We start from the raw sequence: 27,080 nt of genomic DNA on the forward strand, positions 1-27,080 counted from the left end.
GACGATATGGATAAAAATCAGATGCTTCAAGATTTTGGACCGAGTAGCAACACTGCGATGATGTCGTAGGATACAGTGACCAAGTGGCTGAAAGCAAATAATAGATCAGCTAAAACATCTGCGAAGTTCAGAAAACTACCAGACTTTACCGTAATACGGCCTTTAAAAATACGCATACCATATCAAGATGTTATAAAATTCAAAATCTAGACGGATATCTGTTCTCAAGTCACAATATCGATATAATATCAATATATTAGCCTTCTCTAATGACACCTTCATTGTCATATGTCAACAGACTATCGGCCGCAAATCAACAAATAGTTTTCACTCAAAATATTGTGGCACGAATGCTAAAAAAAAAGTTTTGGCAACTACCGATTTCACGAATGATAACTCATTTGTCAATATTTTTCTCAGTTAATAAATTAATTTTTTTTTTCTTCTAATAATAATAATAATTTCCCTGAATCCCAGGATATGTACTCTCATTGTTTTCTTTATCCAACTATCATCGGTAATCGATTGTTGCGGCAGCTCTGAAGAAATATTTCATTTTACAAATGAACTGATACAAAAATCGCATTATTATAAGAGATCCCAAAGCAATTAATGACAGTAAACCACATTAGCGTAGCACTGGAGCTGAAATATCTAAAGGAAATGACCGTTTTCCCTCTGAAAAAGTAAATAAGAAAATAAATCTGAATCTCCTTCATATTGCGTGCAGTAAAGTCAGTGGTGAATATTCACAGACCTACAAGTGTCTAAATATCACTTGAGGGGTGATGATGCTGTTCAGCAGAGTCGTGCTTGATGCCTTTTTAAAATGGATCAAACGGAGAATTTGAAAAGCAGATAAACAGGATAATAAAAGCAAAGGAAGGCCACAGAGTAGAAAAAAAACCAAAACTAAAATCTACAAAAGGGAGCTGGAGTATGTGTGAACAGAGAGCATGTAAATATTAATATACAGATGCACAGGTTAGGATTATCCTGAATGTATGTCTGAAATAGATGGTTAAACAACTGAGATGTTATACATTGTTCGCATAGACTACTAATGGATAAATACAAATAAATAACGGATTATAAAAGGAACTTCGACACACACACACACACACACACACACACACACACACACACACACACACACACACACACACACACACACACACACACACACACCCCATCACAACATCGACAGCTCCCACCTTTTCATCCATCTCCCTTCTACACATCAATTAAATCTCTTTTCCATTGGCCAGGTCTTGTACTATATTAGCGCCCTACCTTCCCTCGCCGCCTCTGAGTGAGTTTCTCTTTAATCTTCAGGAGACGTTACCATTGATGGGCCTATTGATTTGATGTTGCGCCAGCTGCTTTTATCTCCAGAAACTCAAAGAGGTGCTGGAGAGACACACTCCCCTACCAGGTCTAACCGTGCAGAATCTGTTTTGTTCCATAAGAACGTCTGTCTCCAGCGCGGGGTGGTCAGAGACGGGTTGATAGATCATTTACTGACTTTGGAAATCCTTCAAACTATCATATTTATTAGTATATCTGCAGCTCGTTACAAAGCTTTTTTTTTTTTTCCTTACAGAATTGCAGCTACAACTTTTGGCCAGTTTTAAATGCCATTAAATGAAAGTAGTTGTTCCGTATGTTTTTGTGTGACCGTGTCAACGATGATTGCGACACTCTCCGATTTCTGCTTCATTTTCTGTTTAGTGATGTCTCGAAACTATACTGAAATCACTTACCCTGTCTGAACACTGTATGGGCATTATATCTGACAAATTCCAAAATGTCACAGACTGATGCCAAATGTCGAAGTCAGAAACGCGACATCTCCAAAGTCACATCAAAGCAGCAAGACCATTGTTTTTCCCCCACAAAGTTACCAGTGGAGCTCCGTTGCGACGTCTCTTAAAATGAGATAAAACGAGTGACACCTCGGAGCCACTCGGCAACCCTCTGTGACCACAAACTGGTTCTTCCATTTGAATATAATGTTTTGAACTGTCAGGCGAAACAAGAGAAAAGTTTTCTCTCGGTTTGTGGCCAAAAGAACAGTGTTGCGGATTTCAACATATAGCCCCGCTCCAAGGGAGTCATCTGGGTTTGTCGGGAGACCGAAGCGAGGGCGCTACCATCCAGCTGACCGCACGTGGAGCTTGTCCAAAACCCTGCGAGAGCCAGCGCTGGTACGTTTCACCGCAGAGCTGCATGCACAGGCCTAGGGGGCCTCGCTGTGCAGCAGCATCACAGAGACCGCCTGTCACCACTCGCCATCTCTGGGGCGCAGTGTTCTCTCTGCCGTGTTTTTTGTGTGCAATGTGTCCGTGCATTTATGTGTTTGTGCCATATGTGCATCCATTTTTTTTTATTTTTTTTTTGGACTTTCATGTTTCGGTATGTGTGCTCCCATCATTTTAAAAGGAAAGTCAGCATGTGTGTGTGTGTTTGTGTGCATTTTGGTCTACGTGTGTGTGTGTGTGTGTGTGTGTGTGTGTGTGTGTGTGAGGGTCCCCGCGAGGGCATGGCTGGCCTGTGTTTTACAGAGCGCCTGCCAAGCTGCCCGGTTGGCTAACAGGGCCGGGGTTGATATTGTGCTATCGATCATCTGTACAAATAACATGTTGCCGTACACCACAGCGTGTAATTATCACCCCAAAATAAAGTGACTGGCTCTACTTCAGGACCTCTGCCTTCAAACCAGCTCCGGTCATCTGTTCACTCCTGCACGGTTTTCTTTTTCCCTCCTCTTCCCGTGCTCCTCGTTGTAAGGGTTCATTCGACACACCTTACAGTGGAAACCCTCGGGACAGTTCTCCCCGCGGGCGTCATGTGGGATCTGAGGTCACGGGACGCTCCTGCCGTTTTCCCGCCTCGGGACCTTGCGAGATTTCTCCGAGGCTTCTTCCGCAGATGTGGTGGCAACAAAATCGGCAGCGGTACGTGGGTAAAGTGCACAAAATACTGTTACGTACGTAAGACATCGTTTGAGCCAAACTTCCCACGATGCCCGTCTGATCTATCTGCAACCGCGCTTTTTTGTTTTTTTTCTTTACAGAAGACGAATGACTGACAAAAACCATCCTACCTAGATGACTCATGTCATCTAAGTAGCTTGTTCCATGTGTGAAAAGCTCCTTTTCCTTTTTACCATCTATATCTATCCAACCACCTGTAAATCCAGCTAAAGGACCATGACAGTGTTATTTTTTTTTTTTTGCATGATTTAGCCCATTTTAAACCACAGCGAACTCAATTCAAAAAACCATACTGCGGGATTTCTAGATATTTTGATGTATCTCGTATGCTACAAACAGCCATTGGTCGCCACCTATTTTACTAACCCACCACGGGGAACACTACATTTTCATTACACCGCACCGCGCTGCAACGATAACGACAAAACCTAACGGATTAGTCGATTACTTGACGGACAGAGAGTGAGTCTGCGACAATCTTTGTAAACTGATAGAAGCTTCAGATTCTGCCAATTGATTTTCACATCGTAGAAAAATGAATGGAGACGATATCAAAACCGTGTCGTCTGCGTTCAGAAACGCTAAACGTGCTAAAACACTGGCGTAATCCTTTAATGGTCAGCTACTTTATTCTTGTCACTCGTCCGTCCGTGAACCCCTCCCTTCTTGTTTTTGTGCCCTCGTCACCGCATTCTTCCGCCCATCCCTCCATCGCTCTTATCCATCCGTGCTGTCTATGAAAACGTCTGATGTTTGCGTCTGTGGTCGGCTGAATTGTTTAGTCGTGATTTGTAATGTAAATATGTGGTTGCGTATGAGAGCATCGCTCCCTCCCGACGCCCCCTTGAACACACACACACACACGCACACACACGCACACACGCACACACACGCACACACACGCACACAGTGCACATTCAGAGAGCAACCAACAGCTGCCTGGCTCAGCTCCGTTACTCCTACTAAGCCATAATTGTTCCCGGGCCTCTCCTCTCTCAGCGCCGGTCCGCCCGAGCCAAGCGGCTAACCATCAGCAGCCCTCATGGCTCGCTTCGCCTCCGGGCCTTCAACCGCCCTACGATGGAGCCGATAGTCTCCGCACAACACACGGCGCACGGCACGGACGACTCTCAGCGAGCTCCACTCTTCCGTGATTTAATCACATGTGGACCCGGAGACGTCGGTGGGAAAACGGCGGCGGTCCTATTTTGGGGGCAAAAGCGATCGCCAGAAGTTGACGACATTTCTTAAAATGTACAAAAATAAGGTCAGCTGACCATCCAGAGTGCGGAGAACCCAACGGGGATCACGATTCCTGCGAGGCTTCTTCCGCAGCTGCCGTGGGAAAGCTTGCCTCGTGATTTGATACGGCTGAAAGGCCGTGAGGGCAGCTGCACCTCCGTGGGCCTCAAGGTGGGATCGTTGAGAACGTCCACCCTGTGCTACTCGAGACGATTGGAGGAGCTACCGAGCTGTCTTTGTTAAAAGGTGCAATAAGTCAACAAGCTGCTTTCTTTCTGTTCGAGGCCAATAAACTTATTTCAAAGTGCAGGACGCATGAACCTAAACTTCAGAGTCAATTACCAATAAGTAAGCAAATTGGTCTACACGACAAGTGTGCATTATTGATCAAGTACAGGTACAACGTTACCAATAAAAGGAGCTCTGTCTGCATCTCATCACTACATCTTTAGTCCTGTGATCTCCATCTCTATGTATGTATCTGTTTTTCAGTCTTAGAGTCCCTTCCTATCTCCCTCACTTGTTTAATCTCAGGCCAAAAGAAACATGGTGGGAAACCCTAAAAAAGAAAAAAAAAGAAAAAGAAAAAAAAAAGAAAAAGAAAAGAAAAACCCAGCAGCTCGACTGAGGCCAAACCAGAGATCGCTGCTCCCATCCTGGACTCCTTCCCTCCTCTCCTCCCTCCAGCTACTGCATGTGATGCTGCTGCGAAGCACGAACAGGCTTTCAACCAATTACTTCCACTGATCAAACTCTGCGATTTTTCCACGACCGGTTCATGACGGAGCACCTCGTCCTGAGCCAACATGTTTTAGGATAATTTCATGTCGTGCAAAGAGGGGTTGTTTGGTTTTTTTTTCACGTCTGAGGCTTCTTGCTATGCTCAAACGCTAATCTGTTCTTTCACGCAACTCTTTTAACACCTGGGAAACGCGACCTTTTTATGCGCTATCTTTCCATGACGACAGGTGACGATTGCACTCATTTGGGATATTTTGAGTTTCTTCCACCTTTGTTGCCTGATTTGTGAGTTCAGGAGAGCGCTACATAATAATTATGCATCTTCAATTCCACGTTCCCCCCCGCCCCCACGTAAAAGGGTTTGTTAATGCTGGTGGAAGCTTGAATGGTAGTTTTTCTACTGATATATTTAAACCACATCGCTTTATACAACTGTATTGTTTGTTCTTATCTTTTTTTCTGTTATAAATGATTTTCCATTGTAGGCTCAGATGCTTTTGTAGATCCTCTCCTTTTTAAGTGGCAATAGGAAAAAAGGAGATGCAGTTGAGCAAGTGAACCTATAAAATTTTCCACCACCAAGAGCAGCACGCAGTTAGGGAGGAGCTCTGTGTGTGTGTGTGCGTGTGCGTGTGCATGTGTGTGTGTGTGTGTGTGTGTGTGTGTTGTTCAGGTGACAATGAGAGTTGAGGCCTTTATTTTCCATGGTAAACCACAACAGGCTTAACCTCGCTTAACTGTACACAACAAACATAGGCAGGCACACACACACACACACACACACACACACACACACACACACACACACACAGCGAGCTGCACTTGCACACACAGAGTGAGACCGACGTGCACATCAGACATCAGCCTTGTATTGCCAAAACGTTGCCCTCACTGCTGTTTGATTGCAGCTGTAAATTTGAAGTTCTGCTCTTTAAATGAAACTTAAATGCACTCTTTAGCTCTACCGACTCACAAAAAAAAAAAAAGAAAAAAAAAAAAGATTGTTATATGCAAGTTATACGTTATACAGTATCAACAGTATCTCGCCTGCATTCGGCCCGCCTGCCTGAAGGGGGTTCGTCCTAAAAAGCTACAGATCACTACGGAAAACAAGACATTCAAAGCCAACAGATTAAAGGACATGACCATCATTTTTTTTTTTAATTGTACGGTAAAACAACCGTTATTGGGGCGGATATAATCACTACAAAATAACTGCCTGAGCTCCTTAGATGCTGGGTAACCTTGAGTCTGCACAAAGTGTGGGGAGGATGGGGAGTGATGGGTTTCTCAGTTTAATATAATAACACTTCTTTATTTAACTGCAGATGTGTATGTAAATATGCATATACCTCTTCACTCGTATGTGAATCTATGCTCATGTGTTATAGTTTTACAATACTATTCTTTAATTGGACTTCATTCGTTCATTCATGTATTTGCAATAGTCTTTCGTCTGTCCATCAGGTTTTTAAAGCAACAACCGAGTTTCCAGTTGTAACATTGGAAAACAGAATAATCCATCCTCCTATAAGTGGCACAATTCTGTTTTAATGACCTTCAAATGGTCAACAAAGTTATTATTTCTCACACTAATAAACAAACTAAGTGGTAGCCAAGTTTCTCTAAGGGGCCTGAGGGACTTTCTCTCCCTTCATAAAAGAAAAAAAACAGAAACGTCGAAAAATTAAATCAACAGTCCTCGTCTTTGCTTCCTCTAATCAAAACAACATACCACTGACTTGATGCTTTGCTAATGGATGCTTAATTGAAACCAGTATTCCCTGAACTGGCATGGGATTAATGGGACTCTGCGGGGGATCAGCTGGAGCCTGGACGGCACTCAAGCGGCGCTGTTCGTTTGAGACAGTGTCAGAGTTATGGCTGTCTTAAATTGGCAGCATTAAGACCGCAGGACCCTTTTTAAAAAAAAAAAAAGAAACCAAAAGAAGAACAGAGGAGAAATCAAGGAGAGAGAGAGAGCGAGAGAGAGAGAGATGAAGAGCAGAAGAACGAATGCGAGACGGAGAATCGGGAAGGGACGAGGGTCGCCTCGCTCCGCAGCTCCGTCGGGGAGCCAACGAGCCCCTCTGGGGTCCTGACAATGGGCTGACTGTGCCTGTGCCTGCTGTAAATCTGCTTCTGTCTGGTGGATGATTCGGCGAGGGGGCCATAAAAACATCACGGATGGAGACGGTCGGTCTGACTGACTCCATGTCTGTCTGTCTGTCGAAATAGACAGTTTCCAACAAAACGAATCGTTGGTGACTATTCGAAACAGAATGACAGCGTCATGATGGATGTGTGGTTTCATCAAAACAAGTCATTTTCCATCCAAGCGTCATATTTATTGTTTGTTTCTTCATCAATAACTTAATTTTGACTACTTTAGAGATTTGTGCGTCAGAGTTCTTTTGGCCAAATACAATAAACAAGAGCTGGAAGACTGGATTTACTTTCCAAAATCTGACGCCTTTCCAAACTCAGATTTTAATATCTGGATTGATTTTTTTTGCATGGTTCTTGATTATAAACTACTATTTATTGTTTTATCATACTGTACTTTCCCCCAATTTTTCTAAAAACCCAGAGGGACAACAGGAAACGGTGTACAACTCTTCCTCTATATAGAATCAACAACTTTAGATTTGATCAACATGGGTGTTGTAGATATTTCTTTCAAATTGAAACTGAATGTCAAAACGGACATTATGCACACCCACACCCACACACGCACGCACGCACGCACGCGCACACACACACACACACACACACCCCCCACACACACACAGCTTGATGGTATTTTAGTATATTTCATCGTGCAAAACACACACTAAACTTGCTTGTCCAAGAACTAAAACCAGAGCACAGCAATTATGATTTCAGCCTCACGAGGACACTTTTGAAACACTTAAAATGTATGTTTCATCAAAGTAGAAAAAGTAAGAACCACAAATCGACTCTATCGGGCGCAGAGGAATCTAATTTAGGCTCTGAAAGGGAGTCAGAAGTCATCATTTTGGTGTTTGAAACCAACAGTGAAAAGGATTGTTGAACATTTCAGCTGTGAACACACTCTGCTGCTCGCTTTTGTTTCTTCAAACTCCTCCACTTCCTATTGTTTAACTTGGCTTTCAAGACTCAGAGGAGCCTGGATTTGTGTTCCTTTTCCTTGAGTGCGGTGGTGAAACAGTTAAAGGTGTTCTTAAGGTGTCAGAGTCTGTTTCAACTGGGGCTGCGGTTTTGTTTTTACCAGGTGCACAGCGCGGTTACCAGCTTCTCATTGTTTACTGCTAACTCCCTTCCGCTACTGCAGCTATCTTCCTCCTTCATTGTACACTCTCTCACTCGCTCTCGCTCACTCGCTCTCACTCGCCCTCACTCGCCCTCACTCGCCCCCCTTTTCCACTCCTCTCGAGACTCCTCAGCAACCCCTCTCTCCTCTTTCTCCATCCTCACTCTGGCCGACCCGATCTGTAGTCATCTGATAAATCAGATGATGTGTTTCTTTTGTTGTTCACTTCCTGCCCACCCACCTCTTCCCTTTCATCTATCCCTGGTGTGCTTACAGTGTTTCCCACATACATGTCCTGTACTATGTGCAACACCTACACCGTCACGCACGCCCACACATCGTCTCTCTCTCTCTCTCACACACACACACACACACACACACACACAAACGCTGCGTCGACCACAGCGCAGTGCATATCACAGTTGCTCTACTTTTTGTTTGGCCGTGAAAAAAGTTCACACAAGACGATTTACTGCAACACCTACATGCACTCACAACACTGAATAAAAATGCTTTATGAGCTCCGTCACTTCCTGAAACTTACTAATCTGTCAGTGACATCAACTTTGTTGTCATGACAGCTTCTTTGTTTTCATTTTTGTTGCCCTCTTTTTCGCATTTCACTTCTCCCCGTGCCTCCTTTTCTCCTCCTTTCAGCCCATCCTTTCCTCTTGAAACATCTCCTCGTTTCCTCCAGACTGCCTCCCGTTCCTCCTCCCTTTTTCACATCGACTCTGAGATCATGACGCGATTATTAGAAGCCCAATAGACACTCTCTACATTTCATTTCCCCCCCCCCCCCCCCCCCCCCACACACACACACAAGAGGAAGGCCTGTGGGAAAATGATGTCCTCATAGCGTGTCAATCTGTGTATGTGCGTCAGTGTTGCATCTCTTAAAAAGGCCTGATGGGTTTTCTCTCTGAAGACCAACAGAACAAGGTTGCCATGACCACAAAATGTGGGGATGGGTGTCTCTCCATATTTTGCAAAACAGGGCGAAAACAAAGGTAGGAAATCATTTTGACGCAAGGCTGCGCTCCTTTTGAGGAAACCTGTTGAAGAGGGAATTCCTCCCTTTTCGGGCCTAAAAAAAAAAAAAAAAAAAAATGACTTCACCAGATGGACTCTGCATCAGAACATTTGAGCTCACACAGACGGAAGAGATTTGATATTTTGCTCCTACTCGTTAACAACGAGGTCATTTTTACCATGATTGTAACTACTTCAAACTATTCATGACGTGCCCGACATAGACAAGCTTCTCCCGACTGCTTGTACGTTGGAGGGGGTGGCTTTCAGAGAAGTAGGAAACAAAACCCAGACAGACAATTGGCACCAAGACAAGCGGGAATATTTGTAAAAACTGGGGAAGAAGGAGGGGGCGATATGTTTTTATATTTAGGTAGCACGAGAGCTAACAATATCCGCTTCAGCCAGGCGTTACAAACCGAGATAACTATGTCTGGGTATCGTTCAAAGGTTTTTGATATCGGTTCCTAAATAATTCTTTTGAAAACAAAATTACATCACGCACACTACGGTACAAATCTTTAGTTTTTTTTTTGCCGTTTAGAGGGCTCAAAACGTAACCCAGGTTGTTGTCTGTAGAATAGGCTGCGTGCAACTTATCGCCGGACGCTACGATTTACACGTGTTCCCCAAACACCTCACAACGCTATCAGTGGATGCTAGTTTGGCAGCTTAGGCAAAGAGAAGCCTCCAGTTACTGCAGCAACACGCAAATCATGTACGTGGTTTGAGTTGGACGGAGGGTTCAAGACCGGTTCGAAATCTATTAGCTTGGGCAGCACGGGCTGACGGTTTGTGGCGTTGGTTTTCCCTTGAATCTGAGAGAGAGAGAAAAAACAAAAAATGGATCCCGGTGACTTTACATCTCATTTACATTTCAGCTGCGAGCTAGCAGCGGGCAGCTGGTAGGTTTTGTTTCTTTAGTCGTTGATAGCTAAAATGGGGCTAGACGTGACGACAGGGCTAATTGCCAAGCTCGCTGCTGAATGACGGTGGCGACGCCGACTTTGTGTTAATGCGGCGAGCGGACCGGAGAGGCAAGAAGAAACAAAACAGCATTTCTTGCCCCCGCCCGGTAAATAGTCGGCTCTCGTTTTCAAAACAACACGCTGTGGTGTTTTCAACTGCTGCGGCGCTGTGTGTCTGCGTGATGTAAGTTAGTGTGTCAGCGCAGATAAGGAAGAAGGAAGTGAAGATAACAGTCTAAACTACGAGGAGCTCTTAAACTGCACACGAGTACGTTTCTCCGCGTTGTAAATGTGTGCTCACCCGGTATTAGTGGTGGGGTGGATTTTAGTGCGCGTGTGTGTGTGTGTGTGTGTGCGCGTGTGTGCGCGCGTGTGTGTGTGTCTATACATATACATAAGAATAGCATATGAAGGTGGTGGCTGCTTCCTTTCCACAGCAGACGGGGTATCGTATGAGGGAGGATTAGACTCTTGCTTCTGTGTGTGCATATGTGTGTGCGTGTGTGTGCGTGTGCGTGTGTGTGCGTGCGTGTGTGTGTGCGTGTGCGTGTGTGTGCGTGCGTGTGTGTGTGTTTTTGAGATCACAGCCATGTGTGCTGGGCCGCTTCATGCGGCCGTGGAGGCTCCAGCTGGTCTGGGCAGAGCCACGGGCACGGGCTGGAGAGGGGCGGAGGAGGAGGATGGGGTTTGAGTTTCATTTCGTCGACTATTTTTAACCAACACTATTTTTAATAAAGTGCACATTAAAAGTGGCGATAAAGGTCAGCCGCGGAGGCTGGGAGGTTTGGAGGGCGAAACGAGTGGAGGAGGGAAAAGCCATTATGGGACATTATCAATTACTAACATCAACACAACGCCGGCGGACGTTGACGCACCGAGAAAAGCCCCGACTGTCGAAACTCGATCTATTGATTAATTCGTGCGTCCGTTTGCGTGTCGGCGATCAAGATAATAACACCCGTCGCCGAAATCGCTGACGATGTTGAGACGTAAAGAGTCAGCCTGCATCGTGAGCTGGGGTTCTCATTCAGAAGGCGAACACGTGCGCTATTCCTTTAATTACCGTGAGGCTGATCAATTCAAAATGTTGGACTTTGATTGATCGGCTTAACGGATTCAGACAAAAAAATTTTTTTTTTAAATACCCAGGCAAACTTTGATACTTTAGTTTTTGACTCTAAAAAATGTCATTTGCAAAAAAAAAAACATTTAAACATCAACATATCAAACTAAAACTTCGGCCACGACCCCTCCTGAACGTTAAGAGGCCCAATGTGGTGCCCCCAACCCAATATTGACAAACTGTACTTCACAGTATGCTTTACTTCCACTTCAATAAGAGTACTTTTTTAAGTAGATTAGGAAGTAAGAATATTTGCGGAGCTGCAACCATTACTCCATTAATCAATTCACCGATCAGCAGAACATGATTTGTAATTATATTGATAGATTACTTATTCAGTCATTATTTCTACTGGTTGCAGTTTCTGAAATGAGAGTTTTTGCTGCTTTCTTTTAGACTCAAAAGTGTATCTTTATATTTTAAACTGGTGGTGTGAATGTAGCAACTCGGGTTCTGGGAAACAGCGAATCTCTTTGTTCTCCCAGACATTAAAAGCGAGTCAGAGTGAGGAAATAAAACTGGTTAGAAATTCTTAGTGTACTCTCGACCTCCTAAAGAGAAGACACCGGGAAGGAGGTGAGTAATCGGTGCAGGAATGATCAAGAAACGAGAAGAAATACCCACAAACTGAAACAACACACATGCAGATGGAAGAATCAAAGCGGCCTGAACCAGATCCACACTCGAAGCAAGATGTGATGTTTGTTTCCCTCATTCTGGAAAAACACACACACACACACACACACACACACACACACACACACACACACACACCCCCCCCCCCCCCCCACACACACACACACACACCCGCCCCCACACCCACACCCACACACCTCCATCTCTCAGTAAGGGAGCGTCAACAGGTTGTAAATTTCCTTATAGGGGACAGATGAAAGAGGGAGAGCACATGGCAAATTGTCATGTATGATCCCATATGGTCGTCACGCCGACTCTGCAAAACGGTGGAGGCGGCGGCACCGAGGCGAACACGCCGCGTGTGGCCGAGGCAGCGGGATTGTAAAATCTTCAAGTCAACATGAGTGCAGGAAACTGACTACCACCTACACTACATATGTTCTGCTTTTGTTTCAGGAGGCAAATATTTTCTGGTTTGATCAAGACAACTCTGAAAGGGAATTTCTAGCTGAAGTTTCTTTAATCCTTTCTTAACTTTTCTCTGTGCAGCTTTGTATAATGCAAGTCAGATGTATTTGCTGGATGTACAAGCAGGGACGTGGCCCCCCTGACCAAAGTTTTATAGTTTATCCTGGCTGTTTATCCTGGCTATTTAAAGTAATTTCACAAACTTAACTTTTATTTTTTTTTATGTCAGTGTAGATTTGTGGATTTTGTAGTGCATATTTAAATTATGCCTCTTTCTATGTGTGTGTGTGTGCGTGAGCCTGCTACTCCTTTGGGATTTTAACACTAATCTAGAGATGACTGCTTTGTGAAACTGACGGATTATTGATAGTAATAAAGAGGAAATGAAACAAGACTAAAGCCGAGGTCATGTGATTTAAAAAAAAAAAAGTATCTCTGACACACAGTGAAACTCAGAGTGAAGTGTTAATTGCCTGAATATCACTTGTTTTCCTACTACTACAACAACAACAACAACAACAACAACCACAACTACTACTTGGGGAAACAGCTTTGGGAATCACTGGTCAACATGTTTCATCATTCTCTGACATTTTAAAGACCAAACGGCTAATTGATTCATCCAGCAACCAACCGACTGAATAAATGATAATACAAATAATTGTTATCTGCAGCCCTAAAATAAACATCCATTTAGTCTTCCTGGTACGTCCCGGCACAGTCGACACGCCAGCTCTGACCGCGGACCGACCTTTCTCCCGACTTGAGCAGATGATGAAAATGACATGAAGCGAACCCACAATCTCCCCATTATCCCCACTTTAGGTGTCGTCCAGCGTGCTGTACACAGGCTGAAAGGCAGTTAGCTGCTTGTGTTTGTTTCGACGATGTACTTTGAAACTCCTCACTCACCGAGGACGGAGGAGGGATTCAGCCCGTTGACTGGTCGCGAGCGGAGCCCGCTAACCCTCAAGCTTTGTGATGTGGGTCTGCGTGTACTTGAGCCCTTTTAAAATGGCCCCGCTAAACGAAACGAAGACGGGCTCGTCGCGGAGAGGTGCGAAACATTTAAAACATTAAAAAAACCACCAAAAAAAACAATGACGGACTACTAATCACTTACTACCGACGGATGTGTAGCAATTAGGTTTCCCTGATTGTGATCACCAACGTCATGTTATCGGGATCGAAACCAAACTTTACTGAAATTTAAATCTTCCCTTTTTAAACAGTCATGTACTGAATTTTGTAATTCTTTAACAAAGTTGTCTTTATGTGTTTTATTGAACGCTGCTTAAGCAAATCAAATCAAATTGTATCCGCCTTCAGTTTGCTTGGTATAGATGTGCAAACTCTACATTCAATAACCTTTATTCTTTGCTGGACACAGTCAAATTAGTCGATCGTGAGCCATTACAACTATAACTTTGTCCAGTGAGTACATTTCTTTTCGACACTACTACCCTTTGCAAAGCTTAATTACACTTTTTTTTTTTTTTTTTTTGAAGAAGAAGAACTAACTAATTCCAATACAGAACTCGAAGGTACCGGAGGGATTTAATGGAGCTCCAGATGTTTTCACATTTTTAAATGACCAACAAACCGCGAATGCAGCATGAATGACTGGATGTGTGGGACTATTTTTGATGTCTGCTGGTGTTTCAGAGATATCGCGCTGTCATTGATTAACTACAGGCTGAGAACACACATCTGGGAGGTCTGGACAGCTCACTCTGCAAACGACGGCGCAGGAGAAACTTTGGATGGTTTCGCTCCACGGGCCAATGACTCACCTGGGTGCAACATCACACACACACACACACACACACACACACCATGAAGACCTCCCAGACAAACAGCGGGCCTGAACAAAGAGCTGCCTTTCGAAACGTAACCGCCCGTCACGTGTCTTTGTTTTCTGTCTCTCTTGCTAAAATGTGGCCATATTTCTTCTTTACTCAACTGAACCTGCCTGTTGCTCAGATCAAGAGTAGAAAGGAAGATTTGAAATTCGTTCCAGTGCTTAACTGTAATCTCTCTTCCCTTCGTTATCACGCTCACACTTTCAAACAACCAACAGACTTGACATGGGAAAGGGTGACTCAACACGTCACTTGTCCTCTCTCTGCAGCATCGTTGATCCCAGCAGAAGATAACTCGTACGCACGCCTACCAGCAACAACAGACACCTGACAAACTCAGGACTGGAAGCCACCACACACATCCTCCTCATGTTGTGACGTAAAGCAACAAATCCTTTTTGTTTGAGAAATGGAAAATTAGTTAAAAAAAAATAATAATAAAATGATATTGATGATGAAGGAATTATTTGAAACTCAAAGTCTGAATTTTGCTCCGAAACACCAGACCCGAGTTCGTCCGCCGTGCTGCTTCACGGCACAGGCAGAGATTATTTTACAGCACCAAATGAATCTGAAGCTTTTACAGTTTGTTCCAGTGGCTGACGACGGCAGCAGTGAAAGCCATGCTTCTTCAACATGTTTGACCTCTGGCATCCTCCTGGGTGACAGGAAGCGTGGGAGGAATTATGTGAAATGTGGTCTTAATTTAGAGACACACTACAACTGACAACACCACATGAGGTTACTAACTATAAAGGCCTTTTGTTCTCATTTATGTTTCATACGAACTGCAGCAACGTGTCAGAGTTAATTCAAATGGTTTATGTAAATAATTGAGAGAGAGAAACAATCGAGGTGTTTTCCCGCATTAACGAGTCCCAATGTATAAAAAGAGGAAAATAATAATCAAACAAACCCACACTTCCTCTGCCAACACCTGTCTTTTACTGCTCTACCATTTCAGCCGCCCCACCTTCCCTCTGCGCCGGAAAAGAAATAAGTGGATGAATAATTACAGGTATAAACACCTTGGGGCCATCCAACGGGGCTTTTTTTTCTTCTTCTGATATTCTTTTCAACATTTCCGCCTCTTGAAATAGTCTTCTGAACAGTTTCTCTTCAGGTGCCTTCACAGCCCGCTACTTCAAAGCCAGCAGGCCGATGAGGAGGCTCTTATGGTCATTTGTATTTTAATCTCCCCCCCACCCCCACCCCCTCTATAATGCTCTCTTTGCCTCCCTAACCCTCCCTCTTTAAAAATCTAGTTATCCGTCTTCATCCACATCTATTTTGATCTTTTACTCATATTTCCAGTCTTCGACGCAGCGAGGGGGTTCGCTGCAGGATAAAGTCCACAGTTAAGACTCATCTCCTCTAGAAATAGAATGTATTGACTTTGCATTGGTTTTTCATGTCTTATGTCACTGACACAAGATTGTTGGTTGGGAGTTGACATCAGGAGTCTCATTTTTCAAGCAGGAATGTATCTGATGTTTGAAAATTCGCTGCCCTTGATGGTTTCTAGGACATGGTTCCCCTGCATCGTGATGGTCATTTTAAATGTTTACCTTATTTGCCAAACAGATTGTCAATTTATCAAGAAAATGTACCGGTGAATTGAATATGACAATTATAATGAATTGCATCCCCAATCCTAAACTCATCAAGTCAGAAAACCCCTGAACCCTCATCACTTCAAAAGATAGAAAGAGATGTTTTTTCTTACTTTTGCAGCACATTTTCAAGGTTTAAAAGTCCTCTGGCTGCTAATATCTGGTTATTGTTTTTTGCTGTTATATACAGTGATGCAAAAACTGTCATGATATCAACACACAAAACAGGGATTTTTGCATGTTTGGCTGCAGCAGAAATGAAGATTTGCTGTCGTATCATCACCCTCATTTCCCTCAATAATCTCAGATTTTACATAATCGTAATCTCTCACTTACATGCATCATAACAATGGCAAATTAAGACTCTGCCAGTTCCTCCATCCCATAGTGCTCTTTCTTATTGACAACTATTACATTAGTGGCTTTAATAAAAACTTGGGACAACGTGGATGGAAAGTAACATGGACTTCATTCTTAAGTGTTGATTTATATTGCAGGAGAAAAAGATCCTTAAAAAAAAAACTAAAAAAACTAAAAAAGACAAGATGCTCGCTTTCCATCCGAGCCTCAGCTTTTGCTGCCTTCAAGTGAAAGCTGCTTTTCTTTTAGGCCTCTTAAATCCGAGTGCGCGGGGTCCTTATCGTAGCCAGTCAGAGGCAGGGAGGCCCCAGCACCGCTCATCCCAGCCGCTGGGTCTGTGTGAAGCAGGGGGAGTGGAGGGGTGGGGGGGGGGATTAGAGAGGCCTCAGCCTGTGTTGCTGCCATTGTTTACCAAGGGACTAGGGGAAGGCTGAACAACCCCCCTGTCAACACCGCAATACAATGGGAAACAAGGAAGTGGCAAGATCCTAGAGACTTGCACACACACATGCCATCCCCTTGATCTTGGAGGATCGACCTCGTATTATTTGGGAGATACAAGGAGGAGGAAAAGGGGGATGGGGAGGAGAGCTCGTTAGCAACAGCAGCTGATTTCTGAATGGATACAAGGAAGAGGAGGAGGCTTATGAAAAATGTTGAAGGCTAAAGACATAAAAACTGCAATTTGTCTTCAGAGAAGGCACCAAAAAAAAAAAAAAAAACCAAAAGAACAAGAGGGTAAATGTAAATCTGGCTGATTTGGAGAGAAAGCCGTGAAGGGACATTTTGACGGCTGCAATTTACAAAACACACACACTTCAGTCGAGTGTTTACAGCCTTAGAAATGACGACGTGTCACCCCCTAGCCTTCCCTAACATGTACTCTTCCTGTCAATTTTCAATTTTGGTCTGTGAAATGAAATGTCGAAAGAGCGGGAAATTCCCCCAAATGAGACGCCAGCACCGCACGCTGAGCTGTTAAAACACGGGGCTGTAAATTCCACTGACTTGACTACATACCGTCAAAAGCGGCATCTTAATCAAACATTTACTGTCATCCCAAATAAACTGGTTGATACAGTGAGCCGTTTACAGTCAGTGTCCAGGCACACCGAGCGGGAAAGTGTTTTAGAAGCGGCGTGTTGTCTTCGGAGCCTGCTGACGTCTTTGTGTGACCACAGTTTCCACATCACAGGGAGTCTCACAGCCTCTCTGACAGTGAATTAAACTGAATATCAGGTTTTTGGTTTAACTGCTTCCCAATTTTCAGATAATAACCTGCAAACACAACAAGCCGACCGACTCTCTCTTCATCACTTTAAATCGCATTAAGAGGCTTAACTGTCTTTTGTCAGACTTTCAGAGGAAATTTTTTTTTTTTTTTTTATTATTATTGAAATTTTTTAAAGCTTCTCTTCATGTAAACCTTCTTCCTAAAAAGTGTGCTTCTTTGAAACTGAACAATCAACACACTGAACTCCTTAAAAAAAAAAAAAACATTTGAAAGGTTATTGATTCAAATCTAGTGTAAATACTTGGCTTATTAAAATATAACCACTAACCACCAATCACTTTTTATGTAGGAGTCATTGGCCACTTCAGAAAATGTACATCCCCTGTTTTTGTTTTAGTGGGCAGGTCACAGACAAAATGTCAACCAAAACATCCATCAACAATCAGGCAGCGTGACGTCTTCTGCTGCTTTATTTCTGCTGTTACTTCCCTCGAACAAAAAGAAGCCTCACGGTTTCCTGATCTGTTGTTTTGCACTTGTCGTGCTATCGGAGCTCAAGTCCACGGCAGCAGAGGAGTTATTAATGTGGTGCTTCACATTAAAAGCCATCAGTCGGAAGAACATTGACAAGCTTTTATTTTGAAGCAGCTGCAGGAAGTGCAGCACGAGTCACGAAAGTAAAGTGACAACTGTTGACTTAGTGATTACCTGTGGTCTACGCAAAGATACAGACAAGTTTTCGGCACTTTTTTTTTTTAGAGACTAACCACTTTGACATAGTCGGTCGGTTGCAGGTGACGAAAATCACAAAATTGCATTGTTGTTTAAAATTTGGTCTTTTAGAAAACCCCACAACCTTTGTGCCTCCTCCTACATGCCTATATGCACTAATATCAGAAATTTAAGGGGAAACACTGCTCTTAGTCATCGGTGTGAGCACAAAGATATTTATTAAAAAAAAATGGTCATGAGACTTATGGAAAATAAGATGATGTTAGTGCAAACAAAACACAACATTACATTTACATTACATTTCATTTAGCTGACGCTTTTATCCAAAGCGACTTTCAAAGTGCATTTCAACCATGAGGGTACAAAACCCAGAACAACAGGAATCAAGAAAATACAATTTCTTCAAGAAAGCCAAACTACAAAGTGCTATCAGTAAGTGCCATTTTAAGTGCGACTAAAGTTTCCAGCTACCAAAAAACAGACAAGCTTTAGCAGTCAAGATAGCGTAAAACAGCAGATGCAATAGTAAACTTTAGCTGAGAAGCGTATTTAAAGATTATACTTTGCCTTAGTTCAAGTGATCCGGCTGTATGCAGTCCACCAAAAGTCAAAAATGCACACTTGCACAAACATAGCAATAGCCCTTAAAAAAAAATAATGAAATCTTGCATCCTGCAGAGCTTTTGTTCTTTGGCCTAACTTTTTCTCAGCTCTTCTCTATTTCTTTTTCTATTAATCCACACAAGCTCTGGTCAACATCAGCTACCAACACTGCGATAACCAAACAACCGCACAAACCCTGTCGCTGTTCTGAGATTCAGCGACAACAAAAACGCTGCAGCAGGTTGGCGGCTTTCCGACAACAAGGTCCTATAGGTGAAATGTTGATGTATTTTCTACGCGTCAGCTTGCCCTGAGCTTCGTCATTTCTGTCCTTTTCACAGCTTCAAGTACAATAAAGTCATCTCGCAAAATAAGACAAACACACAAAGAAAGCCGAGTTGGAGCTGACAGATGACTAAAAACCGGCTCGGATGATGAACACAAGGGAGCACAGGGACAGGAAAACAGATGGGAAAAGTGGAAAAGGCAAACAGCAAAGGTAGTTGGGAGAAAGATGGATGGATGCAGTAGAGCAAAAAAAAACAAAACACTGTTATTTGTATTGACTCCTCTCCGCTGAGGTTTCACTGCCTGAGACGACAAAGACTCATGATCCCTTCAGAAACACTGTCTGCTGGTAATCCACAGCATTATGCACACAGCGAGCTGAAGGTCTGACACACATGCCGCATCCACACAGTCTACTGCTACACACACACACACCCATACGGCAAACATTAGCACACAAAACACACCATGAACCCTTGATACAAACACGAGCCGGAGGCAACAAAGTTGTGGAGAAAACATGCAGATGAAGACGCGCGCGCACGCACAAATTACATGCCAGACCCTCAGATACATACCAAATGACTTAGTGTAATGAACTTAAATCAGCACGCATGCACACGCGCAAACACAACACACACAAGCCTTACACACTCCAGATAAAGCTTTATCCAAAGACAACAAGCGGAGGGAGTTTAGTCACATCTCCGAATCCCACAAATCTCCTTCTTTGGCCACTTTCCCCTGAAAAGGGCCACTGGTATCTCCATTAATGTAACAACAGTGAAATGTCCCATGAAATGCTGTAATAGGAGCATTAGCGCTGAATGGGATAAGAAGGGGATACACGCTGCAGCAGCTTCTCCAGTGTGCAGCCGCTTTGTAAAAAAAAAAAAAAAAGACTTCTCAAAAGAGATTAGAAGCCTCTTTTTTTTTTCTTCTTTTTTTTCCTACACGAGATGTTAACATTAATACCAAAATAATGTGATTTATCTGTTCTTTTTGTCCATTTCAGATATTCTGGTTCAGCTAAACAGGGAAATATTATGTAAATCTTTCAGAACAACAACAGCTCTGGGAATTTTTTCTTCCTCCTTCTTGTTCTGTGAAATGCAATGTGACCCATGACTGTTCCGAGTTGTACATTATTGGACAGGTTTTCACTCAAACTTCCTTTCCGTGAAGTCAGAAGCCATGAATAAGCACATATAAATACTGCACTACTTTACCCAGGGGAGGGGAGGGAAGGAGGGACACAGACAAGACAAATATCATAATTAATTTATGACTCTCAGTCACTCAGCTGATGCTCTCACAATGACTTTAAAGCTCATTTATGGGAACAAACAAAGGTTTTGAGAAGTTGTTGTCTGCTCAACTTTGCTGGTAAACGCTGACAACACAAATGAAGATGGCATCACTGTCTGGATGCAGAAATAGCACATAAAGACATATTAAGAGAATTGGGGCTGCAACTAACACTTTTTTTTTTTTTTTTTTATTCATCTACAAATTCTGTTTTTGCTGAATAGTCGTTGGGTCTATAAAATATCACCTGCCATGCAGGTAGAGAGCTGTGAGTTGATCCAGAGGGCCCCACGAAGCTAACTATTGACGGAAGCCCTTTGGATAAATCTGCTTTCATCTCCTTGAATACGAGAATTTGCTACTTTTTACATCCTGGTTACGTTGAGTATCTTTGGAGGTTCGTGCTGCTCATCAGACACAAAAACTTGAGGCGTCACAATTGTCGGACATTTTTAAAAAAAAACTAAATAATTACTCAAAATAAATTGGACTGACGACTTCACCTAATTAAATTGCAAACACGATGGCCGAGTTCACACCGTCAGTCCAGATCTGACGGTTGGATCTCCCTAACTGACCGTCTGCATTTCATATTGCAAGAGATTGGATCGGATCTCCGTTTTATAAAAAAAACCCCAATGAAACCGCGTCAGTGACGGTGGAGGCTTCCCTGCTCTGCTCTATTTCATGCAGCCGTCACCGCCGGTACGACCGTCCAGCGAGGAGCGTGGTCCAGACAGGCCAGCTGTGACACCAAACTAGCGCGCGTCCTGTTCGCGCGTTGTACATAAAGCAGTCAGAGCTAAACAGATTTGCAAAAAAAAAAAAAAAAAAAAAAGGTGTTCTCAAACTTGCTACGTGTGGTCAGATTGCAATCGGTCGTGCACATGAATCCGATTTTGATAGGCAGTGTGAACATAGCCTGCCAGAAACTCTTTCAGAGTGAAGACATGGTGGCCGGAACAGCAGTCGAGACGTGGACACACACGGAGACGAGAGTTGTAACATGTGTCACCACAACACCAGCAAAATGCCAAACAGACCTTTTTTTTTTTTTTTCTTTCTCCTGTCAGTCACCCAGACCTATAGTTTATGATCCATCTCTTCCATCCGTAATCATCATCACCCCCCCCCCCTTCAACCCCCCCTTCCAAAAAAAAACCCCACCCCCCTACCCCTTTCAAGTGGCAGGTAGACGGGGCCTGATGGGCCGCTACCGCCTCACAACCAGCGGGCTAATTACAAGGGAAGCAGCAACAAGTGAGCATTGTGTGGAGTCTCGAAGACACACAGGGAAAGAAAGTGCTCTTTATATCGCCACCACCACCACCACCACCACCAATACACCCCCACAACCCCCCCCCCCCCCCCCCACACACACACACACACTCCCATCCCCCCACTCCAATCCCACCCTCAACGAGAAAAATCTGAGAGGACTTTGCGGTTGGCACCGGAGGAGTGGAGGAAGAGGAGAGGAGAGGGAGAGGAAGAGGAAGAGGAGAGGAGACAGAGAGGAGAGGAAGAGGAGAGGAGACACGTACCATCACACTTGCTCACCATGTTTGCCGAACACAACGCCGGATGTGCTGTGTTACGCAGCGGCGAGAATAAAGATGTTTAAGGAAGCAACGAGCACGCTCTCGTAGTACTCCATTCAATTACAGGTCTCTATCACACTGTAGGTTTCCGAGAGAGAAAATGGGATTTCCTGGGAGATGCTGTTGTACGTACACGTGCTTCTCTCACAAACAAATGCACTTTTTTTCCCCCCGTGCAAAACCACAAAAACAAATGGAGCTACTGTTTTCTTGGATTTTCTCTCCAAGAAAAAAAAAACAGACAAAAAAAGCTACTCTTAAAGCTTTAAGTCAAAGTGATGGGTGAACAAATGAGTCACTGAAGTGAAAAAGCAATAAAAAGCCAAACCAAACATATGAACAGAAAACTCTATTTTTGGTTTAAAAGCTGCATCTTATAACATTGTATTTAACTTTATTCTACGGTGGAGCAAAGAAACAACTTTCACAATGTCATTTCTTAAACACTAACGCTTGACAATTTAATAAAGAAAAGAAAAGAAAAGAAAGGAAAAAAAAAGAAAACGAGCAGGAAGATGAAGGTATTGTAAAGGAATTGTTTCACAGGGATATTTAACAACTTTCTTGACCCCTCAACAACCCGGTTTAAATGTCCCATGACCGGCTCTCGCTGGGTCCTGACCCAGACGCTGACAGTGTTGTAAAACACTCCCAGAAACTTCAAGGTGTCATGACAAAAAAATAAAAAATAATCACATTTTCCGGCCATAAAGCAGATTCTGTGATACAGCAGATTCCTACATTCACTGCGCCTCATATTAAATCAGCCCACGGCACATGTGATCTCACAAGCAGGCATCTGTGCTGTTTAGCAACGTCTTGTCTGCTGGAGCAGGGGGTTAATTCAGGCAACAGGATTACACAGCACGTGAAAAATGAATTGGGCACAACTGCTCACGTTTGGTGCAATTAGTCAGCCTATCCATGGATATTGGTTATTATGGGTGACTTGAAGGGATTTTCTGATGATTTTTTTCTGGGCTGTCTGGCTGGATGAGCGATACTGCATACTTGAAATCCTTCCACGAGTCTTTCTGATGTTTGTTTTAGCGGTTGAACCCTCAGAACTGCCATTAAGGCTGTGACAAACCTCTTGTCATCCACGCTGGGTACAAACAGGTTGGGGAGACGTCACGTGAAACGCTTCGCGATGACGACATCAATCATGTTCCAACTTCAGAAAAGGCGTAAACAAAAACAAGGTCTCTTCCTGCTTCGCCTCACGATGGCTGCATGCACTTTGATTTCATTTCGCTCTGTTTTAAATGCAGCTTTATTTTATAAGGCAGTGAGAGAGAGTGTGTGTGTGTGTGTGTGTGTGTGTGTGTGTGTGTGTGTGTGTGTGTGTGTGTGTGTGTGTGTGTGTGTGTTCAAAGCCAAATCAGAACACATGTAAAGTTTGGGACTGATTTGCAGTGACACGACAGTCATTTTAGTCTGACAGAGCCTCTTTTCGCCTCTTCTGAGCTCACATCTTTCTTCACATCACCACTAGAGTCAGCCACTGCACTAAAATAAACTGCTTCTACTTTGATTTTAAAAGGTTGAAAGACGTATTTCTTGGGTTTAATGGACAGATGCGTACGTCATGTAATCATTACAGATCTGATATAGCTAAAGAAGCCCTTACTAAAATCTATATTTGAAATGTGCTGTTATTTCACACCACTCGAAATGAAAGCAGAGCCATTAAGAATTCTGTATAATGTCAGGAAAATGTTTCAGAGATTATAGTTGAGGCCATAGAGCGCTGATTGCATCTACAAGGGAAAAAACATTACTGATGTTAAAGCTGATGCGAGTGCAGCATGCACCAGAAAAATGATCAGAAGTTGAGAAAAATAGAGAAATAACAAGAAGACTTTATTCTGCCTTTCTCCAGAAAATAGAAGAAAAATCACCAGCACTTCATACTCATGTCCTCATTTGCTGCTATTGAATTCTGGCCACTGATTATGTATTTGTTTCAGCCAAAAAAATAGTGGCCACCAGACTCAAAACCTTTCCAACCATGTGAGTGGGTTTCTCTTATCCTTCCTACTTTCTGAGCAATACTACCACCAACACTAAAACGCCGCTAAAAGGCCATCAAATAAAACTCGTGTTAACCCTCCTGAAGCTCAACAACACGTGCTCAGAGTTTGGACTGCAAACAGTAGCTAATAACTTGCGCTTAGGCAAAACATGGGGCAGATGAGGAGCTGAGAGAAGCTGTCCTCAGCTCCTGACACAAGAAAACATTTGGTGAGAAGAGCAGTGAGCGGCGCACTGTACAACCGACAAACAGAGGTGGACTTACAGATGGAGAAACGGAGCTGTTGGGGAGATAGGGGTCCGGCAGCATCAGGAACGGATAGCCTGGATACGTCGGCGACTTGTACATGCCTCCATCTTGTTGCTTCGACACTGAAGTCAGACATAAAAAATAAAAACAAGAGTTAGAAACCCAATAACTTCCAAACTATTCAAATGTGACTATTTCTAATACCAGTTTGTACAAGAGACAACTTTGGTTGCTTAATTTTCTAACTGCACTATATAAAAGTAAAAGTTGCTCAGGGGATAACAACATTTATGGATGAAACTTTGTTAAGTGAGGATTAAAATAAAATCTAATACTTACTCCCACAATGCTGTGGAAAAAAAAAAAGTTTTAGCTCAAAACACAAAAGAAAAACCAGACATCCAAACTAAAATGTGCAAGCAAAGCAGGTCAACTAATGAAAAAAAAGTACTCTGGTTATGTCATGTCCTTGTATGAGCACAGACTACAATACTTGAGACAAAAAGCTTTTCAACCGTCACCTAGCCTGAGAGGCGTGAACTCCTATAGCCTATGTGATAACTTATTTCTTACCACCACCCATATTAAGCAGCAGAGGCCACTCTGTGGCTGAGCTATAACAAGGTTATACCTGCTCAGTATCAAAGACAAACGCTCGCCTCGCTTGTCACTGATGAGCTTTGCTGAAGCTAAAAAAAACTTCTAACGTGGCCAGGACATGAAATAATGTAATATGAAATTACTGAGGCGACACACTCTTGACCTCTGAAGGTTTCACTTTGTCTTCCAGACCCTCAAATAATACATCAACTCTGAATACACATTTAATGAGGATTTTTTTTTTTTTTTTTTTTTTTTTTGCTTTGGGCAACTATGTGAGAAGTTTTTTTTTTTTTTTTTTTTTCCCTTTTAGAAACAACTGGAAGGAGTTACACAACTGAGTGCAGCCGACAATGATGCCTATAATTAAAGCTGCCATGTATACATTCCCCAAATGTGCCTTCGTGTAGGGAATGAAATGTCTCTGTTCTTCTGGTAGGGTGGTAAAGATTTTTTAGAAAAGAAAGGCAGAATATGGCCCTGGTTGACCCCCCCCCCCCTCTCTTTTGGCAAAAACCTACACTACAAAAAAAAAAAAAAGTACTCAGAAGAAAAGCCTGTAAAAGTCAAAATGTACTTGAACAGGGCAGATTTCCCAACCGGATCAAGACAATACCGTGAAACGATTTCATACAAGTTGATTTGCATTACATAAGAGCATTTATTTAGCACTAATTGCTGTTTTTAAGGCCAAAAAAAAAAAAAAAAAAAGAAGGCTTCCAGCTTTCCCTCGGGGTCGTGTTATTTGCAGCTTTTAAAGCCCATCTCTTCTTGAATCCGCGTTGAGCTATAAATTTGGTGATGCGTCTGAGCGACAGAGCGGAGAGCTGTCGGACATCTTTTTGCAGCGTACACCTGAAAAACAACTCTTTGAAGTTGGGTCTTAGTGCTGCAGCACGTGTCCCCGTGACCAAAATACTTCTTACTTTGGCTCGGTGGGTGGTTTTTTTTTTTTTTTTTTTTTTTTTTGTAGCCTGAGTTATTGCGAGAGCGGGTGCGTGAGTATTTTCTTAGCAATTTTTCTCTCTCTCTCCCCCCCCCCCCTCCTTCTTACCGCCGTCGAGATGCTCCCGGTGTTTGTCTGGGAAGCCCCTCTGCTCGCCCTGCTGTCCCCGTCTGACCGCCTGGAAGGGACCGACAACACACACACGGAGTCACGATTACACTCCCGATAAAGTCAAGAAAATAAATAAATAAATAAAAATAACAGCGTTTTTTTTTTTTTTTTTTTGTTGCATCTCGCGCGCGCGCGACAGCGAGTTTTATATCGACTTTATCGAAGCTACTTTACGGTGTGTTTTAAGTTCTCACGCGGCCATCCCCCCCCCCCCCCCCCCTCCTCCGTCCCGTCCCGTCCCGTCCCGGCAGTTTTTGTAAGCCCTGCAGGCAACAACAACAAAAAAAATTCACTGCGCGTTTGGGTTTCATTCAACGCTTGTCAGCAGCGTGTAAAAATAAAACGAGCTTCCACACACACACACACACACACACACACTCTCTTTCCTTCTCTCACACACACACACACACACACACTCCGTGGCACCTACCGCCGCGTTCGGACTTTGATTTATTTCCGACTCGTTCACCAGGGAGGACTTGAGGTCGGCCAGGTCTCTCTCCGTGAACGCGTTCTCCTGGATTTTCTCCTCTTGCTCCCCTTCGTCTTTGAACGATATCATCTCATCATTCGCTCCCAGGTCGTCCCCGCCGCCGCTGCTGAGCTGAGGCATGTCTACTTTCCACCCCTTTAACGATGTTACACACTTTTTTTTTTTTCTTTCTTTTTTTTTTTTTTTTAAAGACAAAGTAATAACGTAAAAAAATGTATAAATAAAAGAGGGAGAAACAAGGGACGTCTCTGTTTAAAAAAAAAAAAAAAAAAAAAAAAAAAAACTACACACAACTCCTCAGTCTGGGGCGCCTCCAAAGTGCAGAAACCTCCACCACATACAGTAAAAAAAAAAAGTTGAGATGTGGCGTCCCCCGGCTGCCTGCTTGGTAGAAGACTAATGTTTCCCTACAACAGCAAACAGCTCATTTGAGCCCAAGACAAGGCGAGGAGTTCCGACTTCAAAGGGCGCCGACCGGATGATT

The 27,080-nt window shown here is 43.3% G+C and overlaps 1 protein-coding gene across 10 annotated transcripts in view; it reads right to left on the bottom strand.

Moving 5' to 3' along the window:
* The window catches only part of tcf7 (transcription factor 7), a 72,054-nt gene extending 45,227 nt beyond the window's left edge, over window positions 1–26,827 (bottom strand). For all 10 annotated transcript variants that reach the window (XM_069174890.1, XM_069174888.1, XM_069174887.1 and 7 more), the window contains exons 1-3: window positions 26,534–26,827; window positions 26,041–26,110; window positions 24,402–24,508 (exon numbers count right to left, since the gene is read on the bottom strand). In XM_069174890.1, the coding sequence (XP_069030991.1) occupies window positions 24,402–24,508; window positions 26,041–26,110; window positions 26,534–26,716 (360 nt within the window). In that variant the 5' untranslated portion in view covers window positions 26,717–26,827. The remainder of the gene's footprint in view (window positions 1–24,401; window positions 24,509–26,040; window positions 26,111–26,533) is intronic.
* Between the last annotated feature and the right edge of the window lie 253 nt (window positions 26,828–27,080).

The sequence above is a fragment of the Embiotoca jacksoni genome, unplaced genomic scaffold, assembly GCF_022577435.1.
Source record: "Embiotoca jacksoni isolate LCO1_2020_lvr unplaced genomic scaffold, fEmbJac1.0.p SCAF_62, whole genome shotgun sequence".
In the NCBI taxonomy this organism is placed as follows: Eukaryota; Metazoa; Chordata; class Actinopteri; family Embiotocidae; genus Embiotoca; species Embiotoca jacksoni.